Source organism: Crocodylus siamensis, chromosome 8 (genome assembly GCF_052110815.1).
Source record: "Crocodylus siamensis isolate JL-2025a chromosome 8, ASM5211081v1, whole genome shotgun sequence".
Taxonomy (NCBI): domain Eukaryota; kingdom Metazoa; phylum Chordata; order Crocodylia; family Crocodylidae; genus Crocodylus; species Crocodylus siamensis.
This window is the reverse complement of record NC_143402.1, coordinates 53,596,133-53,613,428: the sequence shown is the minus strand read 5'-3', so window position 1 is coordinate 53,613,428 and position 17,296 is coordinate 53,596,133. Positions and strand designations below refer to the sequence as shown.

At 49.7% G+C, this 17,296-nt stretch overlaps 1 protein-coding gene across 8 annotated transcripts; it reads left to right on the top strand.

Annotated features, from left to right (window-relative positions):
- Nucleotides 1–4,226: 4,226 nt before the first annotated feature.
- On the top strand, nucleotides 4,227–15,812 carry LOC149858581 (uncharacterized). 8 transcript variants are annotated; one of them, XM_090060110.1, is made up of 5 exons: nucleotides 4,229–4,831; nucleotides 5,621–5,741; nucleotides 8,472–8,588; nucleotides 9,389–9,514; nucleotides 11,091–15,812. In XM_090060110.1, the coding sequence occupies exons 1-5, from the start codon at nucleotides 4,808–4,810 to the stop codon at nucleotides 12,563–12,565; spliced, it is 1,863 nt and encodes a 620-aa protein (XP_089916236.1). In that variant the 5' UTR covers nucleotides 4,229–4,807; the 3' UTR covers nucleotides 12,566–15,812. The 8 variants fall into 8 exon arrangements, with proteins under 8 accessions (XP_089916235.1, XP_089916238.1, XP_089916234.1 ...); XM_090060109.1 differs by having other exon boundaries at nucleotides 4,227–5,741; nucleotides 11,094–15,812; XM_090060112.1 differs by having other exon boundaries at nucleotides 4,228–5,741; nucleotides 9,425–9,514; nucleotides 11,094–15,812.
- Nucleotides 15,813–17,296: the final 1,484 nt, after the last annotated feature.

Sequence of the window (17,296 nt, the reverse complement as noted above, 5' to 3'; positions counted from 1 at the left end):
TTAATTTTATTTAAAAAAATATTTTGTGTCCTGATTTATGTTTTTTTGAGTAGTGTATATATAGGTGATTGCATGAAGGCTCAAAACAAGTCTTACTCTTGTATATTGAAAAAACAGGTTAAAGAAAAACAAACTCACTCAATGGGAAGGATGAATAGGGACCTACCGAAATTGTGATTTTTGTGGAAACTGTGATTTCAGGCAGGCTCTATAAAAAATGGTGGGCTCTCTGATTTTGGTGGGCTTGCAGGCCCCCGCCCATCCTGCTCTTCTGCAGGGAGAGGCAAACTGCTCGGGCTCTTTGGCCAGAGGTGTGGGGAGATTGTGCCATGCCCAGCCTATGAAAATAGTAGCCAGCCTTGTAATCTGACCACAAAATCAGCCAGCCACATCCTTGAGTTTAGTAGACCCCTAAAAATGAAGCCTTGAATGTGAATTAACCAAAGAATCAAAGTCAGGCATCATCTCTGTTGTTGCTATGCGGACCACTCCTGCAAATTGGTCATCGCTCACTGAAAACCTGAGATTTGATTTACTGACTTTCATCACAGAAAATGTCTGCTCACATATGTACATTGATCCAAACACCACAAGCATCTTCTGGGCATGAGCCTTGATCTTTGGAAAGTTCTGTTCATTGAGAAATGCAAAAAACCTAGGAAGCGGCACTGATTTGAATTGCTGTACAAGCAATGCATCACACTGCAGGTCAATGAGCTCAAGCTGGAGCTCAGATGGAGCATTGTCAACATCAGAGGTAAAAGGTTTGGAAACCAGAGACAGGTCATTTTCTATCATTTGAAAATCCTCAAATTGGTGTGAAAATTCAGCATGCAAGTTGAGTAGGGATGACATGTACTTTTCCAGATTTTGATCACAAACAGTTATCTGCTGCAATGTAGGAAAATTGCTGAACTCCTTGTTTCCTATCTGGTGGGAGAAAAGGAGTAACTTCGTCATAAATGACTTCACACTAAAATGCAAATCATGGGCAAAAAGCCCCTTCCTGTGTACTATTGAATTCAGATCATTCATGTGGCCCACAATATCAACAGCAAATGCAAAATCAGAGAGCCAATCCGCATCATTCAGCTGTGGGAAAGCTGAATCTTTTTCTTCTGCGTTCAAAAACAAACAAATCTCAGCTCTCAGTTTCCACACACTTTTCAAAACTTTACCCAAACTAAGCCATCTTACGCTGGTATGATACAGGACATCTGTGTGCTCAGATTCAGATTCCTCAAGCAGAGGTACAAATTGTCTGTGGTTTAATCCTTTTACTGGAATGTAGTTGACCAGTTTTGTAACTGTGTCCACAACAGTGCTCAGTTTTAGAACACTTCTATAGAGGGCCTCTTGATGAATAATGCAATGCAGAAAAATAATGGTCTGTTCTGGATTTGTTTCTTTGACTTGGTCTTGAATACTTTTCACCAATCCAGTGTGTTTGTCTGTCAAGTTTGGACTTGTGTTGATAGTCACACTCACCATTTTTTTCCATTCCACTTCTAATTTTGACATGCATTGATTTACTGCCTCCAGTAAATCTTTTCCAGTTGTTGTGCCTTCCATGGACTGTACTGATGCCAGTTCTTCTGTGAGCTCAAAATTTTTGCTGATACCACGAATAAAAATCAAGAAATGGGCTGGGTCCTTGACACCACAACTTTCCTGGAGTGCCAATGCAAAATATGAGAAATTATTGATCTTCCTTTTCAACTGCAGGTCCAGGTTCTTAGAGATATCCTCGACACGTCTCTCAATTGTTTGCCTTGATAAGCAAATGTTCTCAAACAGCTTGATCTTTTCTGGGCACAATATTGTGGCAGAGACAACCAGACATTCCTTTATAAATTCTCCTTCAGAGAATGGTTTGCTGTTCTTGAGGACTGTGTGTGCAATCTCGTAGCTTGTTCTCATAATTCCATCCTGTGCTGATTCCATCCTGTGCTTTGTTTGCTCTTTCTGCATTCCAGCAACCATCTCCTCAGTTTTCTTTGCTTTTACTTTGGCAGACAAGTTCTTATATTTGGATGCATGCTTGCTTTCAAACTGCCGATTCAAATTGTATTCTTTGAACACTGCCATGCTTTCTTTGCAAATTAAGCACGCAGGTTTTCCACCCACATCAATAAAAAAATATTTAGAAGTCCATTCTTTGTTGAATATTCGGCATTCAGCATCCACCTTCCTCTTCTTTGATGAGCTCATTTCCAATTTTTTATTCTCCTGTGCAGTGGAGACATTATGTATTAGGGATGTAAATATCACTTTAAAGTCTACCTGTTTAAACTCGTCTAAGTTATATCAGTTAACAGCGACTGATATAATACATACCTACCAGTCAGACCCTGTTCTCTCTCCCTGTCAGCCTCTGTGGTGTGCTCTGCTCAGTTTCCCCTCTAGGCACTCTTGTTATGAAGTGCTTTGACCTCCACTCCTGTCCCTATTTTCATTATTATTTGTCTCAAGCATTCAGTAACACATCACTAGAAGCTGCCAGTACTAAAGGGGGCTTATCATTTACTTGGTGGGCCTGGCCCAGGAAATCGCCTACATGTTTAAAGTCCTGTCAGCCTCTGCTGCCTGTTGCTGTAGGGCACAGGAGAAGAGCAGGAGGGACCTGGGTCTGAGCTAGTCTTATGTTCCGAAGATGTTGCAGAAGCCAGGTTACCAAAGGGACTGGCCACAATCTTGGAGGGAAGGGGTATATGTGGCTATGGAGCCTGGATGTGGGGGCAACCAGAGTTTTCTGTCTCTTAGTGCTTCCCCATCCAGCAGTGACCTTCAAGTCCATTCATAATCCCAAATGATCAGACCCTGAGGCTGGCAGTAGCCAAGGGCAAGTACAGAAACCCCCTCCAGCATCACACTCATGCCCAACAGCTCCATGGCACAGCCCTCTGCTCCAGGCTGCTGCCGCCTCTGTGGCCCTAAGACCAGGGCTGGGCTGCATCTCAGGGTGGATAAAAATCATTGATTTAAAAAAAATAAAAATTGGATTTTATTTAATTTGGTTTTTTTTACTTAAAAAAAGATTAAGATGCTCTTTAAAAAAATAAACCTATATAAAAATTGTTTTAATTTAAGATGTGTTAAAGCTCAAAGATGTCATCATGGAACAGGGATTATAACGTCTAATTATATACTATTTGAGACAATATATTCATGCAAGCTTTTTAGAAAAGTTTTATAAATAGGTCACAACAGACTGTATTAGGGACCCAATCTTATGCAGTTGCCAGAGACTCCTCTATAGATCGGTATAGATTAAAGAAAACTGCTCTACCCAATGGGACGCAGTGCTGGGTAAAAAGTAAAAAGTGGTGGTTTTCAACTATTTTTGCACCAGGACCCATTTGTAAACATTGATGGCCAGTCCCAACGTGCTGCCCCCACCCAGCCCCCCAGCGTGTGGGACAGGGTTGGGTGTGTGGGGCAAGGTAGGGCATGTGTAGGGTCCCAAGCAGCCCCTTGCAGGCTGCAAAGGAATACCCATGGCTTCCTATGTTTTTCTCCTTTAAAGGAGAGCCCATTTTTAAAGTTTGTTGTTGACCCTTTCATATATTCTTGCCACACACTTTTGTGTCATGACTCACAAGCATGAAGCTCCCATTAAACATCTAGAGTGAAGATCCCACTGAACATCTCTGTGGTGATGCTTAGTTTCAGTTCTCAAACTGTGGCTTTGTGTCTCCAGAGATAACATCCTTGTTAACAGCACTGTATGGAGAGGCGAGATAACAGATCTGATTAGCTCATCAGCCCCCGCATCTCTGCAACTCTGTACAGTCAAGCGCTTACCTCTCTCTAAAAGTGCAGTTTCAAGAAGTTAAATGAATAGAGGCCATCGAGCGCGCTCTTTTTGTAGAAAACAATGATTCAATCGAGGCTTCCCGACCAGTGGTTAAATCAAACCCACCCTGCTGTCTTCGCTGGGAAAGACACTCCGTCGTCAGCCCAGGGGCCAAGGAATCGCCCCCGCGCCAACACGTTCGCGCTGCACGTGGGCAGCAAAGAGAGGCGGCGGCGGCAGCACTGGCCGCGGCTGCTGCCGGGCGCCCCCCTACCGCAGCCCGGCCCCCGCATACCCACACCTGGTCCCGCCGGGAGCGGCCTCCTGCTTCCAGCTCTTAGTTCCAGCGCCTCGGCTTTGCGGCTGCCGGGGGCGGAGCAACCATAGAGCCACGGTCCTCCAGGCCACCAGAACGGTAGGGGCCCCCCCCTTCCCCCGCAGGAGGCGGGCCGCCGCTGGAGCGGGCCGCGCTGCGCGGTGACGTCACACCCCGGCGCCCGGTCCCGCCGCTCGCGCACAGGTACCGTTTGCGGGGGTGGACCGGAGCGCCGAGGAGCTGCGGCATCTCTGCGAGGGCGCCCGGCGGGTGCCTCTGGCCCGGGCAGGCCGTGTGCGAGCCCGGGGCCGTGCGGGGACCGAGCTGCATCGGCACCGCCCAGCGGCGGAGCGGGAGCGCGGCTCCGGCGGACCTGTGTCCGCTCCGTGGGACGCTGCGGGGAGTCTGTCGGGCGAAGGACCTGCCAGGCAGCAACGTGAATCCCAGGCCTCGGGCCAGAGGCTGCCCGGGGGACCCGCTCCGTCCTTGCGGCTGGCACTGCCTGCGGGACCCCGCTCCGGGGCTGACAGTGCCGGGGACCCGCAGTGTCTGTGCCTGGCGCTGGAGCGTGGCACACTTCTTTCTGATGTTTCCAGATTCATTTTCCTGAGTCCAGCCTGGGCCACTGAGGATCTGCATCCCTTCGTTCCTGCTGCTTGTTTCCATTCCCCCCCACCTTTCCACTCTGCAGGAGGATGGCTGCAGCAGCCCTGGCTCTGGTAAACTTCACCAGGGAGATCCCTCTCGGTTATGGGGGTGCAGTGAATCCCTCAGACTGAGCGCTAGGGAGCTCCCCACCCCAGAGCAACTTGAGCAGCAAAGGGGGACAGCTGGCACTGCGCTGCAAGGCCCTGGAGTTCCCTGGGGAAGAAGATAAATGCTGGGATAAGCTTTCCCAGGCAGGGGTTCACACTATGAGTCACTGGGAGGAGAATGGCTTTCCTGGAGGAGACACAGACTCTGCAGGGCATGTAGCTTGCTGCTGGAGTGATGGTGGTGGCGGCTCCCGCTAGGGTGTACGCAGCCTGTACCGCACCACCTCTGGGATCCTGTGGGTGGAAGGAAAGAAACACACTCCTCTGTCAGCAGAGCTGTGACCACACCTCCCTTTGCTCAAACAGCTGTATCAGCTGAGGGCCGGAGAGATGTGAATCCCTAACTGGCATAGCCAGCCTGGCGGTCGTTGTGGTGCAGAGTAAGGCTCAGAGCTGCGTAGGTCCTGGGGTATCCTGAAGAGGCATTTGCTGGAGAAGGATTCATATCCTGGGGTCACTATTGGTAGCTTACTTATGGCAATGTGTCCTGGAGTAGGTATACTCCAGGCTGCATGCACATCAGGGGCTTTGCTGGGGATCTGTGTCAGCTGCGGGTGGGAAGTTTCACATCCATGCCCAGTGTAGCCAGGCTGACAGATCATTATAGTGCAGCATAAGACTCGGGGCTTGGGGGGCTGGATGAGGCTGGAGCAGAAGGGACTCTGTGTGTACTGCTTGTGCCTGCAACTCCAGGAGGCCTTTGAGGACGTGGCGCTGTACTTCACCCAGAAGGAGTGGGAGCTGCTGGAAGACAGAGACAAGGTGCTTTACCAGGACCAGATGCTGAGGAATTACCAAGCCCTTGTTTCCCTGGGTAAAGTTCTGTTTCTTGTTTCTCCCAAAAGCTGTGAAAGCTCAGAAATGTTCCCTTCCTCTCCTTGTTCTGCTTTTCTCTTATGAAGTTTGAGCTGGTGGTTTAAATCTGGTTTGTCCCCACTGCTGTCATTAATCAAGCCATTGTGATGTTTTGTATTATCAGTTTCCTTGGGTAGTTTTTTTTTTAATCTACTCCCCCCCTTCACTTTGGTTTTCCTCTTGGTCAAACTCCTGGTTCTTTCATATTTTGCAAGATGATGTCCTTGCTCCCCAGAGCCATGGAATCACAGAGAAGTAGGGCTGGAGGGGACCTCCAGAGGTCATCTAGTCCATCCTCCTGCCTGAGGCAGGATCATCCTTATATAAACCGTCCTGTAGAAATCCATTGTCTAACCTATTAGCAAAACAGCACAGTCAACCCTGACACAACACCAGACATAACATCTGAACCTGTCACAGGTATATCCTGTTGTAGAAGTTAATATATGCTCACAAGTTCCCAGGTACAGAGGAAGGCAACTCTCCACCCCCTCTTTTCTCCCACCCTCCCAACTCCTTAGCCTATAACAGTTTGACCATGGGGTAAAATTCCTTCTTGATGCTTATTCTTGCATGTGTCAGGACTGAACTTCAGCTTGTTGACTTCAGCCCAGCTGTCTAGTCTAAGATGACTTTGAATTGTGCTCCCATCCTCCAGTTCTGTGTCTTCTGCAAACTTGATCAAGCAGCTTTCTATGCCAGCATCCAAATCATTAATAAATAGATCATCTCAAACACAGCGTTCACAAATATTGCATTTACTTTAATCCAAGAAGACTCTGAATTTAAGATGACCCTCCAATAAATAGAATCTATATGTGGAAAATTTATAAATCTTATAATTTTTTATGTATAGAATCTAATTATCAGTGGGGGTAGGGGTAGAGAATCATTTTGAATTCATCCCCCTACCTCTGCAGGAGAGAAAGCAGTGGCAGTGGAGCAGGCAATAGGGGGCAAGTGGTGGGGGAGTTAAATGGCCTGACCCCTGCTGCTTGCCCCTCCACACCTTGCCTCTTGCCGTCTGTTCTCTGCCCTCATTTGTCTTCCAGCCCCTCTCCGGTACAGGGCACAGAGCATGTTCAGTCCCCAGCCTGGCCACCCAGCAACTGTTTTATTGGCAGCAGCTTTGGCCCAGCCCCAAAGCCAGAGTCCAGGCCTGAGCTACTGGTTTGAGGCAGATGCTACGTACAGTTGCTCTCAGCATCCAGTGATTCTCAGCCGGGGTGTTGTGGCACCATGATGCACTTTTAAGGGTACCATGAGCTACCACAAAGTATTAGCACTGTTCAGTGTGCAGACATGTAGACATAATTGACGAGATAAACCCAGAGATTTTAATATATGATCCATGGTGTCAAAATGTTCTAGCTCAGAGGTTTTCAATGTGTATCCCTGGGGGTATTTTGGAAGGCCCCAGGGGGTATGTGGCAGCGGCATAGAGGAGCTGGTGGCACTTCCAGTTTTGCTGCCGCATGGGGAACCCCCCTCCCCTTTGCTTGTGGACTCGGTGTCTGTGGCACTTCCAGTTTCGCTGCCACACGGGGAACCCCCCTCCCCTTTGCTTGTGGACTGGCTGCTGGGGGGACACCCTGCTCCCCCTCTTGTTGGCTGGCTGCTGGGTAACTCCCCACTTCTTGACTGGCTGCTGGGGGTACCCTGACCAAAAAAAGGTTGAAAACCCCTGTTTTAGCTCATTGTGGTCTTCCTGAGTTGTTTGCAACACCAACATTTGTCTGTAGTCAAGAAAAGACAAAAAATGAAATGCTAGAATTTTCTGACAAGTGCCTTTAGTCTAATGTGATTGAGAACCACTGGCTTAGTCTCTGAACTTGGGCAAAGTCAGTTGATTTAACAGCCTGGCCACATGTTAGTTTTTCTAAAATCTTAGAACTAAGGAAATTCAGACATTTAAGATCACTTTCTTTTTCTTCTGGAATGTAACCTCCATCTCTCCTAGGTTTATAGCCATGTGCTGTTTGTAATTTCTGGGTTTTTAGCCATTCTCTTTATTTGTAATTATTTATTTTGTCATTTCCATAATCTTGCTGTTTAAGTCCAAGTAATGTTTTCTTTTTTTCAGGTTCCAGAAAGATCTTATTAGTTTAACAGGAATAAAATAATTTGACACAATTCCCTAATTATAAATAAAAACATTAATAGCTTTATTAAAGTCTTCATATAATCATTTTTAGGTCCAGTTAATTTTGTTGAGACAGGTATTAGGAATAACCCTGGTCTCTCAGACCATATCTGAGGGTCAATCTATAACTGCCTCTTCACCTATGAATGAGTATAACTTATTATTATAAGTGGGTCTGTTTTCTTGCTTTTCAAGCTGGTAGCTAGAAATCTATAAGAAAGCTTTCTCTTCCTTCTTCCTAGTACATCACAGATCACTGCACCTCTGCCTACCTTTCATGCTGCTACCTGGACTTTTATACCCTTTATATACTTCTCAGTGGTTCATATTTTATGTTTCTTATGACTGTACTTCTTAGCAGGGTTAAGAAGGGCTGTCATTTCTTGAAAGGTTTTCCTTTTGTAGTGTTTTCTCTTTCATCCTAAATGTCTACCTTCCCTGTTCTTTCAAGGTCCCCTTAGAATTGGCTCCATTCCCCAAATCCAATTCCAGCCCTGGATGGTGAGTAATTAAACATAACCACCTTTGATACACTTTCCCCTACAGGATATGAAGGTCCCATACCAGACTTGATCTGCCGCATCCAGCGAGGGGAGGTGGAGCTATGGGTCTGTGATGATTATGACCCTGGAGAAAGTGTGCGGTCAGAGGGTGTGTCCCCAGGTGAGATATGCCAGTTTGCCTTACCCCACCTCCTCAGAGTGACAGAGGGAGCTGGAAGCCTGCAACTCTGCCCTATCCTGCTTCCTCAAGGTACTGATCACAAATGGTTTACCCTGGTGTCAGTTATCCAGGTAGGTGTGTGTTCCTGTGCCCTGCAATTCAAAGATGTAGGCACAAATTACCTTCTCCTTGCCCTGTTAGGGCTCTTGGGGCACGAAAAACAAATTCACCCCTCCAGCAATTCCCCATTCTCTGTCTCTTTGGAGAAGGAGCCCCAGTCACCTACTTTGGCAGGGAATCTGTCATGGAGGTGAGGACCTGTCCCTAGGAAAGCCTGACAGTGCTAGGGCCAAGTCCTAGCCTGATATCCTGTTATTAGTCACAAATGTAGTTTCTCTATGGTACCATGAGCTGGAATTCCCAATTTTACTCAGCAGTGTGGGAATTAATACTCCAGCCCAAGTTGGCCAGATCTCTATAATGCACTTTGCCAGGGCATGATTTGTATTGTATTGTTTCATGGCAGTTTTTGTGGTTAGCAAGCACTGGCAGTCATTAGGGATTGAGCTAAAGGTATGCTGGGACAGTTTTTCCCACTACTGCTGGTCCCCTCCATTAGATGAAACTGTAACATTTCTCTGTAGCAGGGGAATAAAGGCAGTGTTTTGTCAGTATCTTGGACTGTTTTACATAGCCCGCAGGGATGGGTGGGATTCACAGACTCTCGTGGTCCGGGAGATGTAAACCTCTCATGGTTCGCAACAGGATCTCTTTTTTTCCTGCTGCATCTCTGCACCTAGAGCTCACATCCAGGTTATCCCTTATGCCTGGTGCAGATTCTTCTGACACAGAGGGCACCTGGGACTCATCAGCAGAGGAAAATTCCTGGCACTCATTCCCTAGAGGAGAGACTTCCCTGCAAGCAGGTAGGAAGCACAGCCCTGTTCCCTCCAGAAGGGAGAAGTAGAGAGCTCATTTCCAGCCTGGCTCATTGGTTCCAAATCCTCCCTTTTCAGAACATTTCTCTGAGGGATGAGGGCTGACATAGTTTCTTTTTATTCCCAGAAGCCCTTAGGGCTTGCTTATACCTCAGCAGTGGTATGTTGCAGAGAAGGCAGTGTTCAGTGTGCCTACCCCCCCATCCATGTCTGCTAACATGCTCCAGGCACAGAACTTTGCCAGTGAGGCTGATTCAATCTGGTCCTCAGATGCGGTTCTCAGAGCTGCCAGAGACTCAGAGCTTGAGAATGATCACTGGGGTTGAGCCCCAAGTAGCCTCATTGATGAAGTCATGGGTCTGTATCAAAGGTGCAAACTTGTCTGGTCCTGCAGGCTGAATGTGTGGTATGGGACCAGTCCGTGGGCCAGATGAATGGCATGGGGCTGGTCTTGCAGGCCAGGTCAGGCCCACACACCTCTCTCAGCCCTCCAGTGTGAGATCCAGTGTGTGCTACACCAGCTTTCGTCCATCTGGGACCAGGTGGAAATAGGCCCGGTGTCTTGGGCATTTGGCTGCCATTGTGGGAACAAGCTGCAGTATTGGGCTTCTTCCCACAGTGCTGTGGCTCTCACTTGGGTGCTTGGCAGCCCAACTGCAGCTGCAGCTTAGTGCTTAGGTGAGAGCTGCAGTGTTGGAGTCCCAGCACTACTGTGGGAAGAAGCCCGCCATCACGGGTGCTCAGCTGCTGCTGCAGGAACAAGTCACAGTGCTGCTTGGGCTCCAGCACTGTGCGTCTCACCCAGAAACTTGGCTGCAGTTATGGGAAGGGCTCTCCTATCAAGGCTGCAGACTGAATAACCTGGATCTGGCCCATGGACTGTATATTTGAAACTTGTGGTTTGTAGTATGGCAGCAGTCAATGAGTAGGGTTATGCTTGATGCCCTCTTTCCTCAGACTTGCTACAGTCAAGGTGTAGCTGAGCTCTTGGAGAGTCTCATTCTTCCATTAGGGTGATAACCTCTCATCTCCCAGCTATAGAGAGTGTGGAGCCACAGCCCACTCTGTGCCAGCACGCACATCCTACGCGTGTTCCTCTGAAAGAACTGAGATAATATAGTGGTGCAATGAGTGGTGGGTGACCGAGGCAGCAAACCTGGGTGTCCAATTAGAGGGGAACATGAACAGGAGCTGCTGCCATAGCCACTGCCAGTCCAGCAACTGGAGGCAGCTGGACCCCAGCCATTTCCTCTGCTGGTGTTGTTGCCCAGAATGCAGATCCTCGCTGCTACACCTCTGAGGTTTCCTTGCTCAGCTGAGATCTGGATTTGAGACAGAGCCACTGTGATTGTCTGAAATTCACTAGGGAACATTAGCACAGTGCACTGACCTGCCCTCTACCCCCAGCATTGGAAATACTTGGTGTTGGACCTCTTTTCTCACAAGGTACCAGAGTGCCAAGTTCTGTTCTTGCTTTGTGGCCCATCCCAGCCATGTGGAACAGCAGGATTTTCCCTTTGCAAGCAGCAAAGGCATTAATTTCAAGGTTCCCTTCTCTACCCAGCAGGTGCCAGGATGCTGAGCAGAGCTGAGCAGCAGCCTGCTGAAGAACAGCTTGCAAACCTTGACCTGCTTCCAGCCATTAACCAGCTGCTTGTGCAATGGGGACAGAGAACAGCTGAGCCCTGTAGGAGGCCTATATGGAGTGAAGGATTCAAGGGACAGAAGGACTTGAGGAGCCATGAGGGTAGCACACCCATGGGGGAGGAGCTGTATATATGCGGAGAGTGTGGTGAGAGCTTCAGGGGCCAACAGGAACTCGGGGTGCATGGGCAAACTCACGGGAGGCAGACGGCCCACCCTTGTGCTAAGTTGGGGGAGAACTTTAACCAGCTGTCCAAGCTCAGAGTCCAGCACTGCATCCACACTGGGGAGAAGCCCTACCAGTGCACTCAGTGTGGGAAGAGCTTCAAGCAGAGCTCTACACTCACCCAGCACCAGCGCATCCACACAGGGGAGAAGCCATTTCACTGCGGGGACTGTGGGAAGAGCTTCAACCAAATGTCCCACCTACAAGTCCACCGGCGTATCCACACGGGGGAGAAGCCATATGGCTGTACCGAGTGCGAGAAGAGCTTCAACCAGCTGTCCCACCTCCAAGTGCACCAGCGCTCGCACACGGGGGAGAAGCCCTATGGCTGTGCCAAGTGTGGCAAGAGCTTTGCCCGCCAGGACTTCCTCCAAGTGCATATGCGAATGCACACTGGGGAGAAGCCATATCACTGTGGGGAGTGTGGAAAGAGCTTCATCCACTCGTCCCACCTCCGTGTACACCAGCGCATCCATACTAGGGAGAGGCCATTTCACTGCACACAATGTGGGAAGAGCTTCAGAGATCCCTCTGCTCTGACCAGGCACCAGCACATCCACACCAAGGAGAAACCACATGGTTGCACCCAGTGTACAAAGAGCTTCCACCACTCGTCCTACCTCCAAGTCCACCAGCGTGTCCACACGGGTGGGAAGCCGCATCACTGTCCCAAGTGTGGGAAGAGCTTTAACCAGCTGTCCCAACTCCGCGTTCACCAGCGTATCCACACTGGGGAGAAGCCCTACCACTGTGCACAGTGTGGGAAGAGCTTCCGGCAGAGCTCCACTCTTACCCAGCACCAGCGCATCCACACAGGGGAGAAGCCGTATGGCTGTACTGAGTGCGAGAAGAGCTTCAACCAGCTGTCCCACCTCCAAGTGCACCAGCGCTCGCACACAGGGGAAAAGCCCTATGGCTGTGCCAAGTGTGGCAAGAGCTTTGCCCGCCAAGACTTTCTCCAAGTGCACATGCGAATACACACTGGGGAAAAGCCATATCACTGTGGGGAGTGTGGGAAAAGCTTCATCCACTCATCCCACCTCCGAGTGCACCAGCGCATCCATGTCAGGGAGAAACCGTGCCACTGCAGTGACTGTGGGAAGAGCTTCAGGGATCCCTCTGCTCTCAAGAAGCACCAACGAACCCACCAGCCAGCCCCTTGCCATTGACATAGGGTGGTTTCTGCCATTTCTCCACACAGTTGGTGTCCTGAAGTGGGAGTGGGAGAAGGCCTGGCACATGGCCTAAAGTGCCCCCACCTCCAGAGTCCCCAGGTGTTGGGTTTGCATTCACCTGGAAGATGGGAGTGTTCTCCTTTAGAGTTTAGAGTAAGATTGTATGGTATGGTTTGAATAGGGCTGATCCTGCCTCAGGCAGGAAGTTGGACTAGATGCAACCTCTGGCTGGACTAGATGGTTCCTTCCAGCCGCACTTCTCTATGGCTCTATGACTGTGACTCCTAGGAGAACCTCCAGAGTTGGAGTTCCAGGCTGCAGCAGGGACAGAGGAGATAAGTGGACTCAGGCCTGTGCTGCAGGAGCTCTGGTTTGGTACCCATATTAGTTGCCCATATTGTGCTTAAGGGTAGCATTTTGACATTGCCCAAGATGAGCCTTTCTTTTACTTTTTGTATTTTTGTAGTGTTAGGCTTGTTTCAGGGAAAGAGTTGACTCTGCTTTTGGGGGAGGGGGTGCAGGTTTGCTAAAAACCTTGGGGAGGGTGGAGGATCTCTCCTGAGGTTGAGGTGGGATGGTGGGAATTAGGGAGCCAGGGGTTCAGAATGGTGTCTTACATTTGGCTAGAAGTGGCAACTGGGAGGCATGGCTGGGTAGATAGTAGTGGTGGGGTGCTCGTGTACGGGGTAAGGGTTGGAGTTCTCACATTTTGGGCTGTTTGAGGAACCCTGCTTTGTATTTGTTTATTACAAGCCTGGCTGAGACATTCATGTAAGGCAAGGTATAAATAAGTCAATAAATAGCTAAGTCACTCCACTCCTATGGGGAGTCACTGCCCAGAAAACAGCTTCCCTGGGGAGATTCAGGTGCTTGTGCCTGTCTGGAGGATCTTTGATGGTGCAGTGATGATAGCAGCGCCCTTGTGTAGATGCAGTCTGTGCCTTTGCTGGCACAGACTGGTTGATGTGGGCTGAAGCAGAGAATGTATTCCCCTGTCAGCAAAGCTGTGCCCACACCAGGTGCTTTACTGGAGCAGCTGGGTCAGTTGGAGGATAGGAAGTTTCAGTTTTGCCTGACCTAACCATGCTGGTAAAACTCCAATGTCCTCATATCAAACACCATGCAACCCTGCTTCCCTTTGTTTTTGCCTCTGTGATCACCTTACAATGCCCCAGACCATAACCTGCTCATGCCCCAGCACCCCAATTCCCAAATCCCTCCCAGCATCTTTCACTCTGTCCTAGGACCCCCAGTCCCCTTCACAACCACTGCTCCCCATCTTCCTCACTGCCCTTATTCACTGCCACACTCTTCTGTCCCCACAGCCAGCTCAGTCTAGGTGGGGTGCTGGGTGAATGGTTTTCTAGGCTCAGGGCTTGAGCATGTGGGGAGAATGTAGTGTTTGTCTGGGGCAGTGTTATAGCATTTACTGCAAGGGAAAGCATTCTGCCCTGGAGTAGGGGTTATGGGATATATGGACTGCTTTAGCAGTGTGTTCTGGGGGAGGGGAGGTGCTTGTGGGAAGACTGAGCATTTTGAGGGGTCTATAGTGAGTAGAGGAGTCCTTCAGGAGTCATAGTATTTGGGGTGATAGAGGTTGGTGCAAGTGTTGCTGGGGGGGTTCAAGTGACAGGGAGCCAGGGGGTCTTAGATGTGCTATAAGAAGCTAGGGTGGCTCATGGGGAATGGGAGGGATACAGAAATAAGAGCCTTTCTCTTGCACCCAAATTGGTGAAGCTGTCTGGTGAGAAGAGCTAACATTAGTGTGAGGAAAACTGAGTCCTCTCCAACCCCTCCTTGGAAGAAGAGGCCTGTTACAGGGAGGACGCTATGGCAGGTGCTGAGGGCAGCTCCCTAGGGCCTGAGGGAAGGAGGTTGTTCCCTCCCCCCCCCCACTGGGGTCTGCCTTGATGATGGTGACAGGACAAACAGCCCCAGCTCTTCCTATCCCCTGCCATGGACTGAGGGGATTCAAATGCCCCAGGCCAAGGTTGCACAGCCCTAAGATCCCCCACCCCCAAGGACTGAGGGGGCAGATGTGGGAGGGGGGCAACTGTCCCTCTGGAACTGCCCATTTCTTGGGGGGGTACTTACACCTCCAGAGGAGCCTCTCTGGGGTATGATTTTCCCCTCTAACGGTATTTTAAACAAAACCCCTTCCCTATACATAGTGCTGACTTTTCATCCTCAAAGAGTTAAAAATCCTCAGCATTGGGTAATTTCCCTATTTGCTGCCCCCAGCGGGGTCCTTCCCAGCTCAAGAGCAGGGGCTGTTTTTTCCCCCTCAGCTTGGGGCAGGGGTGTAGTGACACCCCTACCCTGGGAGACATGGAGGTGTGTGAGGGGAAGTGGCTGTGGGGTCAGGGGTGGTTCTTGTGCCATGGACAGTGGTATCAGAGGCCCCTATGATGCTAGCATCTCCCCCAGGGCCAGGGTTGGAGAAACCCATGTCCTTCTCACAGTGCCCTTACATGGACCCCAGGGCTCCAGGGATTATGCTGCTCCCTCCCTGCTGCTGCAGTTGCTGCAGGGGAGCACCACCCACAGGCACTCCTGCCCCAGCCATGGCGGGTGGAGGTACTGGCTGGGGGCTCTAAACCTTCACGTGTTCCTGCTCCTGTATTCCCCACTGTTGAGACACTGGTGGGTGGGGGGGGCTGCATTATGACCCCTGGGACCTAGCAGCTCAGGCCTGTGAGGTGTGGGGGGGGCTCAGCTGCCTGCTGGGCACCTGGGAAATCCCATCACTAGGCCCCAGGGACAAGATGAGCTGTCCTGGAGGGGGGCAGCCCTAAGCCTCTGTTACCAACAACCCAGTACCGTTTGGTCTTTTGAGAGACAAGACCACAGCCTGTCTGTCATCAGGACTCCTTTGCAAGCTTAGACAGATTTCAGGGATGGTTGCAACTCCCTTACTGATTATCCTTTGTGTACACCAAGTCAAAATGGGATCACATTTTCTAGTGACACTCCATTTCCTCTTAGCAGGTCAGGTAGAGGTCAATAACCCAACCTTTTATCAATTATATCATAACAACAAGCACTGCTCTGTTTATCTAGCTACCAGCAACAGCACTACACAGATTCTCACCTGTACTGGCTGGAGGAGATGGGGAGGAGGAAGGTGGCATGCAGGCTGGCAGGACCTTGTATTGACTCTGTAGTGGTTTTCCCAAAGTTCCCCCATTTACACCCAAGATTTACATGTGGCTCATTTAAATAAAGATTCTGATTGGTGTTATTCATGTATCTTTGTTTCACTGAAACTTCAGGAATGGGACTGAACCAGTTTTCCTGTGGGCTTGGAAGATGCCAGTTAGCTTGGGCCTGTGTCCTTATGAAAAGTACACTTCTGGGAATGCTTCTCTTCATGCTCTGTTTCTTTTATGTTGCTGACTAGGCCAGTTCTAACACCTACAATCAGAGCTGACCCCATCAGGGTGCAGGGCCCGGGGCAAATCAGCCCAAACAGGGCCCCGCCCCCACTCCAATCCCACAGCCCCAGACCCACAGAAGCTGCTGCCACCAGCAGTGGCAATAGCATCATTAGCAGGGGTGGGGTGGGGGTGTAGTGAGCGGCTGGACGGGGAGCCGCTGCTCCGTCCAGCTCCACACTGCTGCTGCTCTGCCCCAAAGTGTGGGGCCTGTGGCAGTCGCCCTGATTGCACCCCTCTACCCCCATCCCCACCCCAGGATGGCTCTGTCTGCAGTGGAGCACTCTGGCATAGGCTGTGTGGCCTGCTTTAGCCACATGTCTGCAATTTAGCATGAGTCCTTTGAAAGTGGCCAAGGCTGACAACAGGTTAACAAAGCTAGGTGATTATTGCAATTGGATTTGAACTGACTACGTACAACTCAATTGTTAGCAAAAGGCAAAACATTGATAGTTGCTTTCAGTTACTGTTAACATATTTCCAAAAAGCAGTTCTTCATTCTTGGCCTAGCCTAACAGAGGCTTGATAAACAGATTCATAGTCTGCTTTCCCAGGGTGCTGTTACTGATTTAACTGCAAGCTTATTCATTGTTGATTGTATATCAATTTAAGCACATACTGTTCATTACTCAGCCTTTTGCTAGGTCTGTAGTTTGTTATGGTCAGTGTAGTCTCTCAGTCACTGGCCATGCCTACAGCTTACACCTGAGCCCCTCCAGGCAGACAGCTCCTACTGTGGAGTTGGGAGCCCAGGACCCTCCCAGTCCCTAACCTGGTCTTTGCCACCATTGGGTGCTCAGCTCCTCCCCAAACTGGGCTGCCAGATACAGGAGTCTGAGAGCTAACCTTGCCTGTGAAGAACCAGATGAAAAAGGCATTGAGTATTTCAGCCTTTTCTGCATCTTCTATTACTAGGTTGCCTCCCCTATTCAGTAAGGGACCCACACTTTCCCTGACCCTCCTCTTATTGCTGACATACTTGTAAAAACCCTTCCTGTGACCCTTCATGTCCCTTGCTAGCTGCAACTCCAGTTGTGTTTTGGTCTTCCTGATTACATTCTTGCATGCCCAAGCAATACTCTTATACTCCTCCCTAGTTGTTTCTCCAAGTTTCCACTTTTTTAAACTTTCTTTTTGGGTTTTAGTTCACTGAAGAGTTCCCCGCTAAGCAAAGCTAATCTGCCATACTTGCTTGTCTTCCTGCACATCGGGATGGTTTGTTCCTGTGCCCTCAGTAAGGTTTCTTTAAAGTACAGCCAACTCCCCTGACTCCTCTTCCCTTCATACTGGC

Bases quoted from the DNA above. Each gene is read 5' to 3' on its own strand.
- LOC149858581 (XM_090060108.1), top strand. From the start codon at position 5,567: ATGAGGCTGGAGCAGAAGGGACTCTGTGTGTACTGCTTGTGCCTGCAA. The intron at 8,589-9,388 runs GTGAGATATGCC...CTCTGCACCTAG, and splicing joins GTCAGAGGGTGTGTCCCCAG to AGCTCACATCCAGGTTATCC. The intron at 9,515-11,090 runs GTAGGAAGCACA...TTCTCTACCCAG, and splicing joins AGAGACTTCCCTGCAAGCAG to CAGGTGCCAGGATGCTGAGC.